This window comes from Polyergus mexicanus, unplaced genomic scaffold (assembly GCF_030449975.1).
Source record: "Polyergus mexicanus isolate NDT 795.1 unplaced genomic scaffold, iyPolMexi1.0 SCAF_9, whole genome shotgun sequence".
Lineage (NCBI taxonomy): Eukaryota > Metazoa > Arthropoda > Insecta > Hymenoptera > Formicidae > Polyergus > Polyergus mexicanus.
In genome coordinates this window covers 379,546-398,095 of record NW_027223329.1, presented here as the reverse complement: position 1 = coordinate 398,095, position 18,550 = coordinate 379,546, and the positions used below count along the sequence as shown (strand labels likewise).

The window sequence follows — 18,550 nt, the reverse complement described above, 5'->3', positions numbered from 1 at the left end:
AAGCAAGTCACACAAACATCGTCCAGAAGAGGTTACGTCAACCGTACCGATTTGAGCGGCAACAATTCGTCCGCCTATACGTCCGCGCGCTTCGACGATGAGAAAATCCGTCTCGCTATTCTTTAACAAATGAGTAGCTGCCGATAATCCGGCCATACCGGCACCGATAATCAAGATCTTGCACGAGAGTCGATCATCCTCCGAATTATTTGTGGATTCCGCCATGTTCATCACATATGACCAATATCAGTTGTCCATAGACGCAGAATTTATAGATTTGATTTAACTATAGATTTCTAGTACTGGCAGTGAATTTGTGAGTTTGATTTTGGAATACAGTCATAATAATAATTATTATTATTTATCAATATAATTTTTTTTAATATAATACATTTGAATATAATAGATATATATTACACTATGATAAATATATGTATACACTTCGTGTCATATCCCGTTGATATGATACACGAAGTATTGATAGTAACAAAGCAACAAATCGTCAAGTCTAATGCCCGTATCAGACTATTTGACTGATCAAAACAAAAGGAACTAAAATTTCTTTATCCCGATTGGTCAAATTTCAATCTTGAATCTTGAATCTCAATTTTCAATACGTAGTAACGTAGTCTAATACGGGGTTTACGCCGGTTCCGAACGGCATTCATAGCAAGATACTCTCGGTGGTTTGCCATTGCCTTCTGAGAGATGGCGATCGCGAATTATCGAAATAATGGGCGCGTTGAGGAAGCACAACTATTGAGCATCATCTTGTCAATACTCGACGATGATTTGTTGATTCTAAAAGTAAGAACCAATCACATTCAATTGCTACTCAACAGTTGTGTCTCCTGAACGCATTCAATAATACATTCTCGATGTTTTTTGGTTCTGGCTAGATTTGACCTCGAGCCCTTCAAGCTTCAAGCACAGAATGGCAAAGAGAGTCGATGCGTAGCTCTCTGCACTACGATCGCCATGTCTAATTCACTTGTCCATAAAAGCTTGGAATTATTAAACTACAAAAAAGATTCACATAAAGGTTAGTTTATTGAGAGACTACGTGTTACGTTTGAAAATTGACATGATGGAAATATTTTTTATATATAATAATTTGTAGAACAAAAGAAAAGGAAAAAATGTAAAGACACCAGATATAAAGGAGTTTTGGATCTAATTCCCACTAAACACAGAATCATCTCTAAATATGATAAAACAGGTTAACAATCGATTTTAATCATCTTTAAGTCAGTTGCACAATTCAAAAAATAAATTTTATATATAAATATATTATAAATTATAAAATTTCATATATATATATATAATAGTAAATTATTTATTTACTGTTATATATATTTAATATATTGTATATTATTATTAAATTATTTAATTGATACAAATGACTAAAAATAAAATAGTACTTTTTTTTTTAAGATTTTGATACAGTTTTGGCACGATCTAGTAAAACTACAGTTTATGAGACCCAGAAACACATAGCTACTCAACAAGATCCTACCGATAAAAATGTACAACAACTTCTTTTACTTAGCAGTAATCGAATTAATCCTGAAATAGCAAGCAAAGTATGAGAATTTTCTCAATTGCATTTTCAAATTTAATAATTTTGCATCTATTGTAAATATCAGTTTACTCGAATTTGTTAGACTTTCTTTTTCTTTTTCAGTTATTGCATCGTGCTATCAAAAAGAGATATATCCAACAGCAGGAGAAACCTAAAGAGTCAGAGGAGACAGCTTTTACTGAAGAGGACTTTAAGAAGTTTGAACAGGAATATATCCAATAATTATTAATCGTGACATTAAATGAAAGAATAAGGCAACAAAGAAAGTTGGTAAAATTAAAATAGTATCACAAAAAACAATGTTTGAAAGAGATCATCAAAAAGGAAAAGTGATATTAATATTGACATTTGTCTTGTTTTTCTATTATACCATTTGGATACTTGGTTTGCCATTTATTGACGACGATAGATTCAAATTTCTCTTTTATTCTCACAATCTGGCTCTGATAGTTCCCGCGAGTTTCGGTCTAATTTTTATTGGTGGTTTAATACTTTTTACTATATATCACGTGAAACCATATTTGTCTCTACATAAAACAGAGAAGGTAGAGTAAAGTAGTTCAATGGCAAATTGTCAGGTTAGGTGGTTTTAGGGAGCTATGTTATCATCGCGATATATCATATGCATTGTGTTACATAAGTCACGCATGCAGCTGATACCCGCGTGATATAAAACATTGATTAAAAGTGTCTGTTATATAATCAATGCTACATCATTTCGCGTATGCTTTAAATTGTTCAATGAGAAAGTGTCTGCTTTTTGTCATATTTCTAACATGTGCCAAGTGATACTGATGAATAAAATAATGATGCAATGGTTTGTCATTGGCATATCTGGGGCAACCTGTAGCGGAAAAAGCACATTGGCTAATAAGATTCGCGACAATTTTTCAAAATCTGTTATAGTACGTCAAGACGATTATTTTTTGCCATTGGATGATCCACGTCACAATACGATACAGGAATTAAATCATTTAAATTGGGACCTGATAACGAGTCTGGATATGCAGAGAATGCATTCCGATATTATAAAGATACTTCAATCCCACGAAAATGATGTAGTGGGTTTGAGGAAGAGAGTACTGATACTAGACGGATTTTTGCTTTTCCGACACAAAGACATTACAGATTTATGTGATCGTAAATATTTTTTGACATTGACGAAGGAACAATGTTGGGAGCGAAGAAAAAATCGTACATATGAACCGCCCGATGTACCGGGATATTTCGACAAGGTAGTGTGGCCCGAATATATAAAATATAAAAATGAAATTATTAAAAAAAGAGAGTTGCATGAAACTATAATGTTTATCGATGGATCTAAGGATATGGAACAAATTTATGAGACAGTTTCTCAGGAAATCAATCAATTATTATCTTAAAACTGTACCTATCGATGCAACTTTATATAATTTTAAATTAAATAAGTATTATTAATTTAAAACGAGAAAGATTTTTTTATACACATCCCAAAAATAAGTGGAAATTATGGTGATTTTATATTGTGAAGAGTAGTGTCGTAAATTAAAAAGTTTCAATAATTTATAACTTCTTTTTCAATATTCTCTAAAGATATATTTTCTTTTCGCTTCACATCTGCAAATGCTTCTGTATATGCGTCGATTGTATTTCGCATTTTCCAGAAGTGCAAGTGTGTTAGTTTTTCCAACAAAATATATATATACTGCATAATTGAAGCATGTATATATATTAATTATGATAATAAAACTTATTGTGGATATATTAAAAATTAATTATAAATTTCAAATTATTTCTATAAAACAAATTATCCATTGTTTTATGACAATGAAAGCATGCCGTCTGCATAAAAAAAAACTAAGAATTATAATAATTTCATACAAATATAATTTAGGAAAGAAAATTTAGTTTTAAATTATATATGTTATAATCTAACTTACAAAAATTAAGATAAATGAAGTTATTTGAAATTGATTATGAATAATAAGAAAAAAAATCAATATTTTTGTATTATTATTATAATTTAATTCGTAAATATTTATACAAAATAGGTCGCAAAAAAATGTCTCTTATTATTACAACCCCCCCCCCCCCTCCCTCCCAAAAAGCAAGCTTTTATATATTGAAGTCTTGACTCTCAATAAGATTTTCCAGGATTTCTTATAATTTTTTAATAAAGATAACACACAACGACATATATATGTTACATAGAGTAGGTATTTTGTTTAATTTGACCTTGTGCATTTGTAACGTTCGTTGGTGCAGGTCCGGCGGCTTGATCGTCCTGATCGTTCTGTCCACAAGCTTTGCGAACATATTGCGGCGTAAGAACGACCTCCTCTTCCATTTCTAACACTCGTTTATCTAATCCTGTGCATGCTGCCATTTCCTTCTCAAAGTTTGCCAGCATTTGAGGTGAATTATATTTTTCAGGATCATCGTGAAACACTACCATACCATCTTTCTGATTAATAGTCGCAAAAATTTCTCCATCTTCAATCTGAGAATATATAAAAACAGCTAGAGTAAGCAATTTAAATTTATACAAGTTGCAGGTATCATACATATGCTCACACTCCAATAAATCTATAAAGACAGGCTTTTTGATTTATATTAGAATAATTTTTTTTTCCTTTAATATAGAACTTTCTCTCTAAATAAAAAATGAATCTCAATTATAAATGATTGAAAAAATAAAGATGGTAAAGAAGAAAGCTTCAGTTTTGCTAAAAATAAAATCTTTCTTAAAACAAGTTTATTAATTTTGTTCTTAAAAAAATATTCTTTTGCTAAACAAAATTAATATAACAAATTTATTGAAATAATTGCTTAAGAGCTCTAATGATTGTAGGATATTTCATACATGCCCGTGTCATAAAACTCACCATGCTTAAAATGTACTTTTCCGCTTCTGCAGGTCCCGATAGTTGAACCCTGCTCGCAACATCACTTAAACTAAGTGTGAGAAAAGTCTTAGTCAACCTTTGTATATTCTTTTTGTACAAGTAAGCGAGCACCTGTTTCACGAGCCCCAAATTATGATCTCTCACAAACACTTGCTGATACTTGGTGATAATATTCTGCAATTCTTCACAGCTGTTGACGAGGTAGGCTGTGGCCAATTCCTGATATTGTTGGCTCAATGGCTTGATATATCTGTTAATTACCTGGCTGGTGTACCTTGGTAGGTTTAACACTTTTCCATGTAATATCAGCGAAATCAGAATGTATTTTTTGTAAGCTTCCAACATAATATAGCTGACGGCCATTGCGGGCGTCGTCACGCACACTTCGAAGAAATATAATGCCCGATCATAATTCTTTAGCCCTGTATATATCATGCCACCATAATAGTAATACAATAGAAAGTATTTCGAATCAAACTGGCCTCCTTCCTGACTAATGCTCGTGACGTCCACATCTAGAAATTCGAGCGCTGGCTTAAAGCACTTGGACAGAAGACATAATTGACAAAGATCAGCGTGTATCGAGGTCAGCTGACTGTCAAACAATCGTATCTTGCGTATCGCGCGACGCATTAAATCGATTCCTTGTAATGGCGTTTTCAACTCCACCAAACTCTGTGTGAACAAGTGACATAAATCTGCATCTGTAAAATATATTTTATTAATGTCATATATACATATAGCGATAAGGAATAAATATGGTTGGATAATATAAATTGTATTAACATTGTAAATGTTTTAAGAAAACAATTATAATTTTTACAAGACACATTTAAATACAATACTAATAGATATTTAATATTGACAAGAGCTCTCAATATTATGAACAAAATAGACTTTTGATTTTCGAAAATTAGATAAATTAGCATAATCGATGTGCATTGTTTCAAAATAAAAATATATCTGTATAATTCAATTTTGAAAACTTTGTATAGTTGAATTCAGCAAAAAAAAAATTTCCAAACATATATGTTTAAAAAAAATCTAATTTCTTATATAATTAAGGAGCAGAGTATATAACTAAGCATGAATCCATGAGGAGCTTCTTAATGTAAAACCTGATTAAAATTATATTTAATTTATATACTAATCAAGTTCATAACAAAAGCTTTGGACATACTTACATGTATCTGGCGCGAATCTAACTTGCTCCCCATTACATCCGATAATAAACTCCTGAACTTGATTAAACAATATCTTGTGTGCATCTGGGTTATTTCCATTAGAATTGAGCAATGAAAATTTTGCGCAAAGTACTGCCAGGATACCTAACGAGTGCTGTTGCAGTTCCAGCGTTTCCAAGACATTGTCCAGATGTTGTCCATTTTTCGTTAATACTTCGGTGCTTTTGCTTATGATGTCGTACAGTTCCCTGAAGTTGCCTACAAGTGTGATATATATAATATTACATATAAATCGTGATGCTTAAAATTCATTGTTAAATCTAAGTATCTTCAACTAGTAAAAAATTTGAAATAATAACGCGTAAAATCTGAAAAGTTTTCTTTTTCTTAGAGAAACGATGCATCACAACGAGGAATGCTTTATACGTCACTCTTCGTCGTTGAGGTTAAGTTGAGGTTAAAATCACGAGGATTTTTGCGAGATCGGCCGTACCTTGCTTCGAGAGCGTTCGAACATTATTTACAAACTGCTCCAATGCCGATGCCATTACTGCGGATGCTTCCTTGTCATCACCCTCGGTTCAGCCGCACGATCGACGATCGTCTATTTACAGAGATTACAGAATCGCGAACGAACACTCGACTGAAATGACTCGTTTGGAAACGAGAGGGATGTAGAATGCACGGCACTAGCGAGAGGGTTGAATTTGAAGATCTCTCTCATAATACATGTGTACACAAAGGAATCGACCAATCACGTGTCTAATACAGGGAATGATATGGCTACCTTCTCACTTTAAATTTTTATTTTTACACACACACATACAAACACACCATTGGTTTATATATATATATATATATATATATATATATATATATATATATTAATTTTACAAAAGCTTCTTCCCGGAAATCTGTAAAAATTAGTCAGTAAATACTCTACTACACACATGAAACTGATAATCATTAATCGAACAGATTGACGGAGTCGACTTTTCGGATTGATTACAATGACCTCGTGCGGCGAAAGTGTGAAGTTTCGAAGTCAATAATAACAACGTAACAATAACACGAGATCGCGCTAATGATAAGACTAGGACCAAACGAGAGATGCAAAAAAACATTCTAGGCGGAAATGAAGGATGTACTGCTTTCAATCGATAGTTGATCAAACTGATTTTTTCCTTCGTGTCTTATCTGCGCGAATTAAAGATTTTTTTCGATTGTGATTATTGTCCTAATCCTGTTTAAATAATGTAGAAGACACGTCGAGGGAATAGAGAATCGATCAAACGCGCGAAGCCATCATCAGCTTCATTCTAGATTCTAGATCGCGAATCACAGAGCTGCCTATATCCAATAAGTAAAACATTTATATGCACTTAATATTCAAAAGTTTCAGCATCTTTTTTATCTTAAAGCGCGCAATTAATCCTACTGTGCTCTCTCTCTTTCTCTCTCTCTCTCTCTCACACACACACACACACACACACACTTTCTCTCGTCGATTTTTCGCATATATTCGATTCATCAATTTGACTTTTAAGACACACCATAATATTCGAGCTATAGCGTTCGTAATAACTTTAAATTTCATATTTTTGTCAATTTTCGTCTTCGACTGTGGATATTTGTAAAATTGTAAAATATAAAAAGAAAAGTAAAATGTTCTTATACATCACAGACATTCGTGCGAAGTTCAGATTGTATATTATATAAAAAGAAGAACAGCGCAGGATTAATTAGATTTGCACAATTTTATTTTACATAGTTGGATTTTCGGATTTTTTCTTTCATTTCTATTTTTAAATTCCACTTTCAGTAAAGCTGCTCATCGTAATCGAAGGATGTTTCCAAAATTTTTCTCTCCACCGTTCGTTCGTCGTTACGCGATTTCTGCCCCACGACGCCATCCAGTTGCCAGGTAACCGACAATCAGTTATAACGATCGGCGATAGATATGAATTTCATAAGTGCATTCGACGTTTTATTTTGAAGAATTTTGAACGCGCTTATCGAGAAAGAATGTCGAATGCGACGTATGACGAGCTCTGGAGAGAGGCCCAGACATTGCTCGCGGAGACGATCCAGGCAGATACGATGCTCCAGGGCGCGAAGCCGCAAAAGGATCGTAGGAAGTTGCACGATGTCGTTTCGGCCTTGTACGTCCGATACATCCTCATTTGCAATAAACTCGAACAATGTTACGATCAAGTAATACAACCGCAGAAACGCCTGCTACTCCAGAAATCGTTGAACGCGAGTCTGGGCAGGGTGTTGGAGCTCAAGCACGATCTGGTCAATATCGATCTGTCGGAGCACAGCTATTACGACGACGCATTGCTCGAGTGCGGGGTGACACCGCAGGAAGCCGAGATCCAGATACCAAAGTATTACAGGCGCGAGCATGCCGTGGAAATCGCGGAGAGACGGAGATTCATCGAGGATACGCTCCGAAATCTGGGCGCGCTTCACGAGGCCATCGTGCCGAAAAAAATCACCGAGTCGCAGGCTATAAGACTTATTCAGGTATTGCGAGGTTTACTAAAAAGAACCGAGGCTCTCTCGTATTTATATATTTCGCCTTTCGAGAAAAAGTTAATGGAACATGCGATACTGCAAAAAAGTGCATTTTTAATATTCATCATCTATTTATGTAATCCGTGATGAAATCGAGATAAGATTTTGTGTAAACTCAGAAAAAATACATTCATTTATAAATCAATGATAGAAATAAATCAATGATTAAATACATTCGGAAACTGACAAATAAGAGGCGCGGTAAATATGCGTTAAATATATAAAATGCATATTTGTTATTCAAATTAAACAACAGCAAGTTTCTTCACCTAGTATTGTGTATACTCTGAGTTTATTTCTTATGTTTAAAAAACAAAAGATTTCGAGACATAATAAAATTAAAATTTCTTAAATAAATTTCTTAAAAAAAAAATTTTAATTGCTTTATAAATCCTCCTGTTCATACAGCTATCAAATGTTCTACTGTTTCGTAACAACGTGATAATTTAAAATGTGTTTCATGATGATGCATAAATGTAAATATAAATTTTATTATTATAAAAAACGTATTCACACACACACACACGCACGCGCGCGCGCGCGCACATATACATACATATGTCATATTAAATTAAATACTTGTGATTTATTATTCCGTCCGTAAATTTTGATACTCCAGGCGCATGAACGAGCAAGACAAGGTAGATTGCGGTATCAATTTATGAAAGAAATCCGTGAAATGAAAGAAAGATCGACTATTAAACCAGAAGTTGCCGACGAGGATGAAGCGTGCGAAAAGCTCGCGGCGCTGAAAATTCAGAAGGTATGGAAAGGATATATCACTAGATGCCATGTTCGCAAGAAACGCCTCGAGGAGATGCTATTGATAGGTAATAAATAATTGCGATTTTGAAATTTGAATTATTAATTTTCTATTGCAATAATATACAATTTAATAATAATCTTCCGTCCTTACTTTCTTTTGAAAAAGGGTAAAAATGAAAATGTCGTAAATAAAAAAATTCTTTGATGAGATTTACATCCTGTTTTGTAGAAATATATACAAGCAACAATTTTAATATTGTCTCAAGCATTTGTTTCGATGAAGATAAACAAGCACATTTACTGCTTGTTTTATTTCAATACATATTAACACTAATCGTCTAAAGGAATGCTACAGCCTAGTCAAACGATCACGGAAAATGCCAGACATGCGGAGAGACTGAAGCAGCAGAGATATGAAAAGCAATTGGATTTTCAACAACAATATCAAGATCTGATATCGGAGGCGAAAGATAGAATTCGCAACGAGAAAAGCGCCGTCATGGAAGAAAATATCAGGAGTGAAATTCGAAATTGGATCGACACTTACTTTCAACAAACTGGGAAAATACCTGATTTACCATCTGCCGAAAGCGGTGGTTCGCGCATGATTTTCAGCAGACAGGTAAAATATTTTGCGCAAATATGAAAGTATCTTGCGCGCTAAGGAACATAAAGATGAATCAAAATATTATATGTAAAAGTTGAATATTATATCAATTTCCATCATAATTCAATTCCTCTAGTTATCTTGTACTGTATGCAACTAGAACGAAATGTTCAGTTTATCGAATTTACCGATTAACATAAAAAAAATTTTACCGAATTGTTCAACTTTTACTATACATCTACAAAGTATCTTACGGTCCATTTAAATCAATTAATGATATAATGTTTCGTCAACTACTGCCTTATTATAGGGAACTGAGAGTACCGTGAGCAAATCCACCGCAATATCGTCAAAAGAATCGAAGAAATCGAAACGCTCGAAATCAAAAAAAGATAGCGAAACGGAACAGTCGGAGGATGAGACGGATCTTGGATTCAAATCGGTTCCTTCCAATTTCCTACCGAAATTGATTCACGCAAATCAAGAGTATCAGGACGTCTGGAGGGACAAGGATGAATCCTCGAATCCGATGCAACTACCTTATTGCGACATAATAGAAGCGGAAAAGACGAGGGAAGTCGAGGACGAAGTCAGAGCGATTGTGGATCAAGCAATGAGAGGTAAGTAAATAAATAGATGAAAAGATAAGTATTGATAGTTCTTTAAGAATTATTTAGAATTATAAAGATCAAAATTAAATCTCTTCGATCTAAAAAATTCGTTTTATATCTCCAAATTTGTTTATTTCCAAATCGTTTCTTTTTTCAATCTTATCTCAATCTTGTTAGAGAGTAAGCATTCGAAATTCTTCAGCATGCAAATATATGGAATAACAATTTCCCAAATAACCAAGCGTAAGTAATCATATTGATTATTGCTGTCATATTGCCAACAATAGTACAATTGTTCGCTGTCATGTTACCAACAACTGCATTATTACTGGCAACATAACAACAATCTCACAGACACTTGGCTATCTGGGTTGTTTTGTTGTATCAATTAAAAATTTTATATTACAAGGGATAGAGAAAAATAATTATGAAGATTATTATGTAAGATTAAAGTGAATTTATTGACAACCACATGACTGCTAATAACAGCGATATTACAATTAGGCGATATAGAAGCTCTTCAGACTGCGTTAGACAGGGACAAAGGATTCAAGGGAAAACGCGCGAAGAAACCACAGAAACGTGTTCGCAGGAGCGGAAAGAAAAATAAGAGAAAGAAAGAGAAAGATTTGACACCCGACAGAACAACCGAGTCCCTTTTCGAGGAGCTTCTCATACAGGGTATTATTAAACTTTACCTCGAGGTTTCCCTGGATGAATTCAAGGGCGAAAAGTCGTTCGTAAACTATGATCTTCGTATGAAGGAGAAAGATCCTTTTCCGACGCTTGGTACATTTGAATACGTAATATTTAAATTTACTCTCTTAAATCTAAAGTCATTATGTATGATCTTATGTATCCATAGTAGTATCCAAAACAATATTTTAATTTATTCGTACTTTCAATAGATACTATCTCTGCTGCAACAAATAAAACTCTATTCTAATTCTACTCTACTCTCTCGATTTTTTCACTAGAAAAGAACTTTCCTAAATTTACGAAGAATTTGACCAAAATATTTTCAAATTGATTTAAATAAGATAAAGTACAAGCTTTATAACAATTAATCGAATTGTATCAGGTGATATAAGGCAATTAATTGCCGAATACTGCATACTTCCGCTGGGCGATCAAGTTCTGAGAGAATTCACACCACTCGTACGATCTGTTCTCATAGTCGGTCCGCACGGTAGCGGCAAAAAGTTTCTGGTGAACGCGATCTGTACGGAACTCGGAGCTACGCTCTTCGACATCACGCCGGCAAATATAGCTGGCAAATATCCCGGCAAGTCGGGATTGATCATGCTTGTCCATTTAATTTCGAAGGTTTGTATCAGAGCCATAGAAATATACCAAATTAACCACGAACTTTGAATAATTTATTTAGAGAAAATTTTTATTCGACATTTATTAATTAAAGTAAATATTTATCCAAATAACTTGATCTTTATCTACAAGGTGACATATGAAGTTATGACAAAATGGATGGTAGCAAAAGTGCTCTCATGAACTGGACTTCTCGCAGTGTGAAAATTAGTGAAAAATTAAGTAATAATATTGTTTTCGATTTACTTTTGTCGTGTAATTTCTATTGATCTACGAAGATTTAAATTTGGACAATCATTTAAGAATCGCACTTATATAACATTAGCCAAATTTTTTACTGTCGAAGGTATCACGATTGCTGCAGCCGTCAGTGATTTTCATGGATAACGCAGAAAAGCCATTTGTGAAGAAAGTACCAAAAACAGATAAGACCGATCCGAAACGTTTGAGGAAAGATCTACCGAAACTTGTCAAGAGTATCACGGGTGAGGACAGGGTTCTGTTTATCGGGACATCCAACAAACCTTGGGATGGCGATCAAAAACTTCTGTATCAGACTTACGACAAAGTCATTTACATTCCTAGACCGGACTATGGAACTGTGTCTCTTATATGGAAGGATCTATTGTACAAAGTGAGTAAAAGTACTATGCTGCGCAGACAGCCGTTGACATTTCAAAAATTAGAATTTTTGACGTTAATTGAAGAAATAATTAGAGATATAATATGTTTTATATGTAAAGAGATACTGCATTTTGGAAAAAATAAGATTTATGCTGAAAATTAATAATTTTTTTTACAAATCATAAATCTTATAGTATTTTTTTTCCCAGTACTCTGGAATTAATCGCCAATTTGATACATCGGCTATGGCTAAAGCGTGTAATGGTTTCACAGTCGGCGCCGTTTTAGCAACAATTAATGAGGTTGATAATTAGAATTATAAATTTTTCACTTTTTGAATTTTTGACATCTATTTGCATGTCTTTGATATTAATATTTTCTATATTATGATATAGGTAATGACTACAAAACGTATGGTACAACTACGAACTCATCCTTTGACATATGTCGAGTTGGTGAATGCATTGAGTTTTAAGGATCCAGTATATCGTGAAGAGGAAGACGCATTTCTAGGTTTGTAACAATCTGTATGTACAGGGTGTAACAAAACGCCCGTATCAACAGTTTTTTGAGGAAACAACACATTTTCGTGAAAAATGTTTCATGCAAGAGTTGTAGAGCTCTAAGTGGCGCATTATAATATATAATATAGTAATATTAGTATGACCTTGAATAGTACCGTCATATAAAAATCACTTTGAATTTTTTATATGGAACCCCCTATTTTTCATTACATATTCTTGTAGCTTATCTCGAGAGCTTTCCAAAACACTATAATAAAATACTTTTTTAATTAAGTTCTTTTTGAGTTATTTTATATTTTAATCTGACATACACACATATTTTGATATAAAAAATAAAATATTTCGTAAAATATTCAGTTTTCGATAATCTTACCGTAATACTTTTATGTACAGAGTAATGAGACAAATCAATTAGTACAAAAAAATAATGGTTTTTAAGAAAATTATTTACAATGTATTTTTTAAAAAATTATTGGTTTTTTTTTTTTGCACTAATTGATTTGTCTCATTATTCTGTACATAAAAGTATTACAGTAAGATTGAATATTTTACGAAATATTTTATTTTTTATATCAAAATATGTCAGATTAAAATATAAAATAACTCAAAAAGTACTTAATAAAAAAATACTTTATTATAGTGTTTCGGAAAGCTCTCGAGATAAGCTGCAAGAATATGTAATGAAAAATAGAAGGTTCTATATAAAAAATTTAAAGTAATTTTTATATGACCTTGACGGTGCTATTCAAGGTCATACTAATATTATATAATGGTCATACTATTATTATATAATGCTCTACAACTTTTGTATGAAACATTTTTCACGAAAATGCGTTGTTTTCTCAAAAAACTGCTGATATGGGCGCTCTGTTACACCCTGTATATAATACATATGTATAATATATGTGATATATGCATATCGCTCAAAATTTATTTAGATAATACAATCTTTTTTTTATAATAATATTATAAATATTGTTTATATTGAAATAATCTGTTAAAATCACAAATATATAAATCCATCAATATATGATGTATATTCAAATATATGTATGGATGGCACTCTTTCACTTTTATGACTTTCAAGACTTATAGCAACTTGATTTAATGTTCCAGCTTGGTTTTCCAAAACGCCAACCTGTCGACGGAAACAAAAAGCTGTTGAATTGGAACTCGTAAAATTGAACGAAGCAAATGAGTCGCAAAAAAAGAAAGGAAGAAAATAATGGATATAAATCTTATGTAATAAGGTTCGTATTTCATACAATACAATTCGAATGTTAATTCGATGTTCTTACGTGTAACATGCATATACGTCAGTAAGGAGGGGGAAAGGAGGAAAGTGGAAAAATTGCGACGCACTATTTTTCTTGTCTTTTAAATGCAAATTTTATACTATTTAAAACAGCAGAATTAATGTAACACTTATTAACATGTATTTTTGCTTATCATTGCGTCAATGTGTAACATATTGCGTGATAGAATATACGAGACTACATGCCGAATAATCGATTATTTGTGTTGTGACTCGATGTTTCCCTTTGAGAAAGATATGTAAATGCTGTTTTTGATTCGCACAATTTTATCTCGCATCGTCATCACTTACAAAGTGATATCTTCTACGGTGCTAAACAGGATGCCTCCTGCTTGGCTTTGGACGATGCCACACAAAGGTCTCGTTAAGCTCGATGATTAGTTATCTCGTGCACTTTCTTCGGCGTTAAAATTAGGCTGTCGCTTTAATTGATTCTATTGTTATATTAGAAAAGAAGTCTGTTGCAAGTACAAAGTTGCCTTACGCTACTCGACAAAATTTAAATTTTTGTTTGTATATGTGAACTCTAATAGCCCTTTAACTTCGAGAATGACAAATAAAATAACGTGATTTTCAGATTTTAAATGTAACATATTAAAAGATTAGAGAAAAAGAGAAAGAATATTATAATAATATGTTAACACATACAGGGTGTCCGATAATTTAGAAAAAAAACAAAGCGTCTCTGAAAAATCCTTGATCTTTCAGATATTTTTGTTCAAAATTGGGTAACAAGAATAATTTAAAGATTTTTTGATGCAATTTTTAAAAAAATGTTTTTTTATTGTATATGTTTTCGATTGCATTTTATTCATACGAAAAAAAAACACAAGACTACTTAAATTTTAAATACTAGATTTATGAACTGAAAAATGAACTATGACTAAAAATAAACTACTAAGCTATGGCTTAAGACAAAATTTTTAAAATTACCTAACATTTTTATTTTTATCACTAAAAATGAAAATAAAGAATATAGTATAGATATTATCAAAATGTATTGGAATGCAGATGTTGCTAAGAAATGCATATATAATAATTTCGATATTTTCATTCATGACTGGACATATCATTTCTAGAAAACAAAAACATATATTTTTATATATCTTTTTACTTTTTAACACGTTGTGTATTAAATCTAAGGGAAAGGATTTTTTTTATGCACGAGGTCTTTGAAATATCATCATTATGAATGATATGATATTTTGAATTAATCTGAATATCAACATTGGAATATATTTTCTCAAGAATTATTTATTTTTTTGATAAATGAAATACATAGAAATAGAAAGAAAAGCTTTTTTTTATCTTGGATCTCGATACGCACATGCGAATATTTATTATATGATAGTGACGATTTCTTTTAAATATGTTCACTACACGACAAGAGATAATAATATTTCTCAATTTCAGTGCAAAAAGGCGCTTCATTCATTTTATGTAATAATCATGCAATTAAATAATTGAGCAATGAAGCATTCTCACGCGAAGACTCTTACTAAAGTATACATATTTAGACAGAAGAGATCTTCCTTCTTTCAACGCCATTTGCCGATATATTGACGCTGATAATTAGATAAAGTGAAATTTAATAATGTATAATACCTTTTACTTAACATTAGAACATTAATTTAGGAATAATATTTTTTCTTATGTATATATAAATAGATACAAGAATTCATTTCACAATTAATATAAAATTTTAGCGCCCCCCCCCCCCCAACCTTGTATACTAAATGTTTCATAACATGTGGACAGTTCAGAGGCAGATGCAGGACCAAAAAACAATAACAAAAGGTTTATATAAACATGTCCGGAATTGTTTCGTTCGCAAGTCTATACAAGGTCAATTGAAAATGCAGAAATTCTTTGACAATGTATAGAACAAAGAGTTGTCAAAGAATCAAACAAACTCCATATGGGCATATATGAAATTGTGAGAGACTCTATTATAAGATGTTAATATTGGACTTGTATCGAGGCACAAGAAAGTCATTTTGAAGATTTTCTTTAAAATCAGCAAAATAATGACAAAAGACAAAAACACGTGTCACTTGTGACGTCACGATTCCGATATGGCTACAATGAATACTCAGGAGCCGTAGATTACGTTCCGATATTCATTGCCAATACTAAAAATTTATAGTTTACGTCATGTGCACTATAAATTTTCAGTATTGGCAGTGAATATAAACGCAGCCTTAAAATACTATATCTATTGTGTAAGTGCTATATAGCCCATTAATCTGCTTTTTATGTTGCACTAACAAATTTTACGAGCCATTTATAGCGCTTATTTTTCTTGTCTTTTTTTATTATTTATTACGTTTTGATTTTGGTGTCTGGCAATTTAATTTTAACAAATGTCATTCAGTAACTTTACGTCAATTTTTCTTATATATTCAAAATAGTATAAATGCATAATCATCATTCTTATTAATATTTATGTAATAGATTTTGTCTGTATTTACATTTCACTTATATGTTTTTAAATCTAACGATGAAATGATTTTACGGCACAGATTTGCTTCTCAAAAAGTTGTTAATAATAATTAATAATTATAAATAATAATAATAATTATAATAATTATAAATTATGAATTTGCATCTCATATGTCTATATATTTGTCCAATTCTCAATGCAAAATGCTTCATATGCCATAAGATCTTAATTTTAATTACAAATTTTTTTACTATAAACTTTTTAGTCTTTAATTTTGAAACTCTTTTAAAATTTTCCTCAATTGATATTTCGAGATAATAATTTTTAAGAATTAATTAAAATATATGTTTTATTATAGGTTACTTATATTCCTTATCAAGGAATGGTATGGCAAAAACACTTTAATTAAAAATCCTACTTATCAATACTCATACATATTTTAAATCCATTTACAGTCGCAATTAAAAAGAAATTTTTACTAATTTGACGTATCTGATCTCCTTCAAAAGACCTTTTTAAAACTGTTATGTTAATCCGTAAGCAAATTTGAATAAAACACAATGTGCGTCGCAACTTGAAACTGCACGGCGATAATATCATACAGTTTTAAAGTTTGTTGAATATTATCGAAAGCTTAATATTATTTTAAGCAGTTAATTATTCGTTGTTCTCTATGTTTCCGTAAATATTCTATTCTATTCATATCCTGATAGCGCAAACCTGTAAACATTCTGTAAATATTTTTCAGTAAATATTTAAATATTCTAATAAAGCAAAAAAAAAACGATATGTGAATTTGCAAAATAATCTGCAACTTCAAAATAAGACCGTTCTAAGTATAATATTCTAAACAGATTTATAAAATATTCTTTTAACACGAGAATATTCCAGAAAAATATTGTAATAATATCCTCACAAAATAGTATATATATTTAACTGAATATTTAGCTGAATAGTTAAAGATATATATTGTGCTATCTGGGAATGTGATGAAATGCTAGAATAGCCAGTAAAATCAATTAACCAGTTAGTTAATTAAGATATTAATGACTTTTCGCTATATATTATTTCAGAATATCGATCTGACATCTCTATTTGCATCTCCGGAACTTAATTTACGAAAATCCTTCGAAAAGTGAATTATTTGTTGGATTTTTATTTGTGGCTATTTAAAGAGCATAATGTACAATATATATCAGCTACTAAGTTGATCCAGTTACAAGAAACATTGGTCGCGTTCAGCAGAGAAAACCGCTTAGTAGCAATCAAATGTGATTGGTTTCGGAACCAACGAATCAACGTCGAGCGTTGACAAGATGATAACTGAGCGCTTTCTCTGCTGAACGCGGCTAATGAATTCAAAAACAGTGGTCAAGAATTGAAAAGAAAGGTCTTGGATCTTTAAATCTTTACGACGCATGCTCATCATTACGAAAAACTGTTTTTAACATGTACTGGAATGGAACTTAAACAAAAAGTATTGTTTATGATGAAAAAAGATCTTTAAAATACAAATGAATCGTTCTCGAATCTATATTTGTCAAGTTCTCCATTTCCATGAGCATCGCCTAAAAATCTAGTTCAAATGCAATATGTAATCTAATCTTTTTGCATTATCAATGCTATTACATTATCTTAGTGACATTATATTGCTATATCGGAATATACGATTCGTATACGTAAAATCGCTTCTTGCAACGAACCAACGCACCTCCGCTTCGCGTATTTCGAATGGAAAAAAACAAGAAAGCATGTCAAGCGTCAAGTCGCCACGCTACGCCGCACGCCGCACCGCACCGTGCCGGTAAAACGTTATATCATCTTTCCGATACGCCGCTGATGCTGATTTTATGTAAAATAAAAGTAGAAGACACAACATGTGACACACGCATGTACGTTATGCCACAAAATTCTCACAGTGTCACGAAATGTCAAGTAAGCTGTCGGGTCAGACGCGATTATGATCCTGCCCAGTGATTCAACGAAAAGGGCAAGAGTATCGCGCGTGTGGGGTGCCGTATGCATCGACTGGAATGGAATGCGCATGCGCTCGCGCAGTCCGCGTTCCCATTGGCTGTCACCACATGGTCTGATGTCAGACCAC

The 18,550-nt window shown here is 32.2% G+C and overlaps 4 protein-coding genes across 7 annotated transcripts; 3 read left to right on the top strand and 1 right to left on the bottom strand.

The window, feature by feature from the left end:
- The first annotated feature begins 901 nt into the window (after positions 1-901).
- LOC138936400 (active regulator of SIRT1) lies at positions 902-1,890 on the top strand. Its single transcript, XM_070301784.1, has 4 exons — positions 902-1,042; positions 1,121-1,219; positions 1,435-1,583; positions 1,685-1,890. The coding sequence occupies exons 1-4, from the start codon at positions 979-981 to the stop codon at positions 1,802-1,804; spliced, it is 432 nt and encodes a 143-aa protein (XP_070157885.1). The 5' UTR covers positions 902-978; the 3' UTR covers positions 1,805-1,890.
- Positions 1,891-2,131: 241 nt separating this feature from the next.
- Positions 2,132-3,408, top strand: Nrk1 (nicotinamide riboside kinase). Its single transcript, XM_070301783.1, has one exon. The coding sequence runs from the start codon at positions 2,359-2,361 to the stop codon at positions 2,962-2,964; it is 606 nt and encodes a 201-aa protein (XP_070157884.1). The 5' UTR covers positions 2,132-2,358; the 3' UTR covers positions 2,965-3,408.
- A 269-nt stretch (positions 3,409-3,677) lies between these two features.
- On the bottom strand, positions 3,678-6,451 carry Csn3 (COP9 signalosome subunit 3). The gene is made up of 4 exons (XM_070301147.1): positions 6,145-6,451; positions 5,652-5,909; positions 4,447-5,171; positions 3,678-4,061 (listed from the first exon to the last, which is right to left on the bottom strand). Exons 1-4 carry the CDS (start codon positions 6,197-6,199, stop codon positions 3,765-3,767), a joined length of 1,335 nt encoding a protein of 444 aa, XP_070157248.1. The 5' UTR covers positions 6,200-6,451; the 3' UTR covers positions 3,678-3,764.
- A 400-nt stretch (positions 6,452-6,851) lies between these two features.
- LOC138936281 (dynein regulatory complex protein 11-like) lies at positions 6,852-18,529 on the top strand. Of its 4 annotated transcripts, none has more exons than XM_070301554.1 (13): positions 6,852-7,014; positions 7,474-7,575; positions 7,650-8,180; positions 8,851-9,061; positions 9,341-9,618; positions 9,914-10,223; positions 10,719-11,003; positions 11,296-11,540; positions 11,887-12,174; positions 12,374-12,466; positions 12,560-12,677; positions 13,805-13,938; positions 17,520-18,529. In XM_070301554.1, exons 3-12 carry the CDS (start codon positions 7,677-7,679, stop codon positions 13,912-13,914), a joined length of 2,442 nt encoding a protein of 813 aa, XP_070157655.1. In that variant the 5' UTR covers positions 6,852-7,014; positions 7,474-7,575; positions 7,650-7,676; the 3' UTR covers positions 13,915-13,938; positions 17,520-18,529. The 4 variants fall into 4 exon arrangements, with proteins under 4 accessions (XP_070157655.1, XP_070157656.1, XP_070157657.1 ...); XM_070301555.1 differs by lacking the exon at positions 17,520-18,529 and adding an exon at positions 16,805-16,877; XM_070301556.1 differs by lacking the exon at positions 17,520-18,529 and adding an exon at positions 15,417-15,435.
- Positions 18,530-18,550: the final 21 nt, after the last annotated feature.

Coding starts and splice junctions, on each gene's coding strand:
- LOC138936400 (XM_070301784.1), top strand. CDS start 979: ATGTCTAATTCACTTGTCCATAAAAGCTTGGAATTATTAAACTACAAA. Junction 1,043..1,120: donor CAAAAAAGATTCACATAAAG/GTTAGTTTATTG, acceptor AATAATTTGTAG/AACAAAAGAAAAGGAAAAAA. Junction 1,220..1,434: donor CTCTAAATATGATAAAACAG/GTTAACAATCGA, acceptor TTTTTTTTTAAG/ATTTTGATACAGTTTTGGCA.
- Nrk1 (XM_070301783.1), top strand. CDS start 2,359: ATGTGCCAAGTGATACTGATGAATAAAATAATGATGCAATGGTTTGTC.
- Csn3 (XM_070301147.1), bottom strand. CDS start 6,199: ATGGCATCGGCATTGGAGCAGTTTGTAAATAATGTTCGAACGCTCTCG. Junction 5,910..6,144: donor TCGAACGCTCTCGAAGCAAG/GTACGGCCGATC, acceptor TCACACTTGTAG/GCAACTTCAGGGAACTGTAC. Junction 4,062..4,446: donor AAAAGTACATTTTAAGCATG/GTGAGTTTTATG, acceptor ATATATTCTCAG/ATTGAAGATGGAGAAATTTT.
- LOC138936281 (XM_070301554.1), top strand. CDS start 7,677: ATGTCGAATGCGACGTATGACGAGCTCTGGAGAGAGGCCCAGACATTG. Junction 10,224..10,718: donor TGTGGATCAAGCAATGAGAG/GTAAGTAAATAA, acceptor TATTACAATTAG/GCGATATAGAAGCTCTTCAG. Junction 12,678..13,804: donor AGAGGAAGACGCATTTCTAG/GTTTGTAACAAT, acceptor TTAATGTTCCAG/CTTGGTTTTCCAAAACGCCA.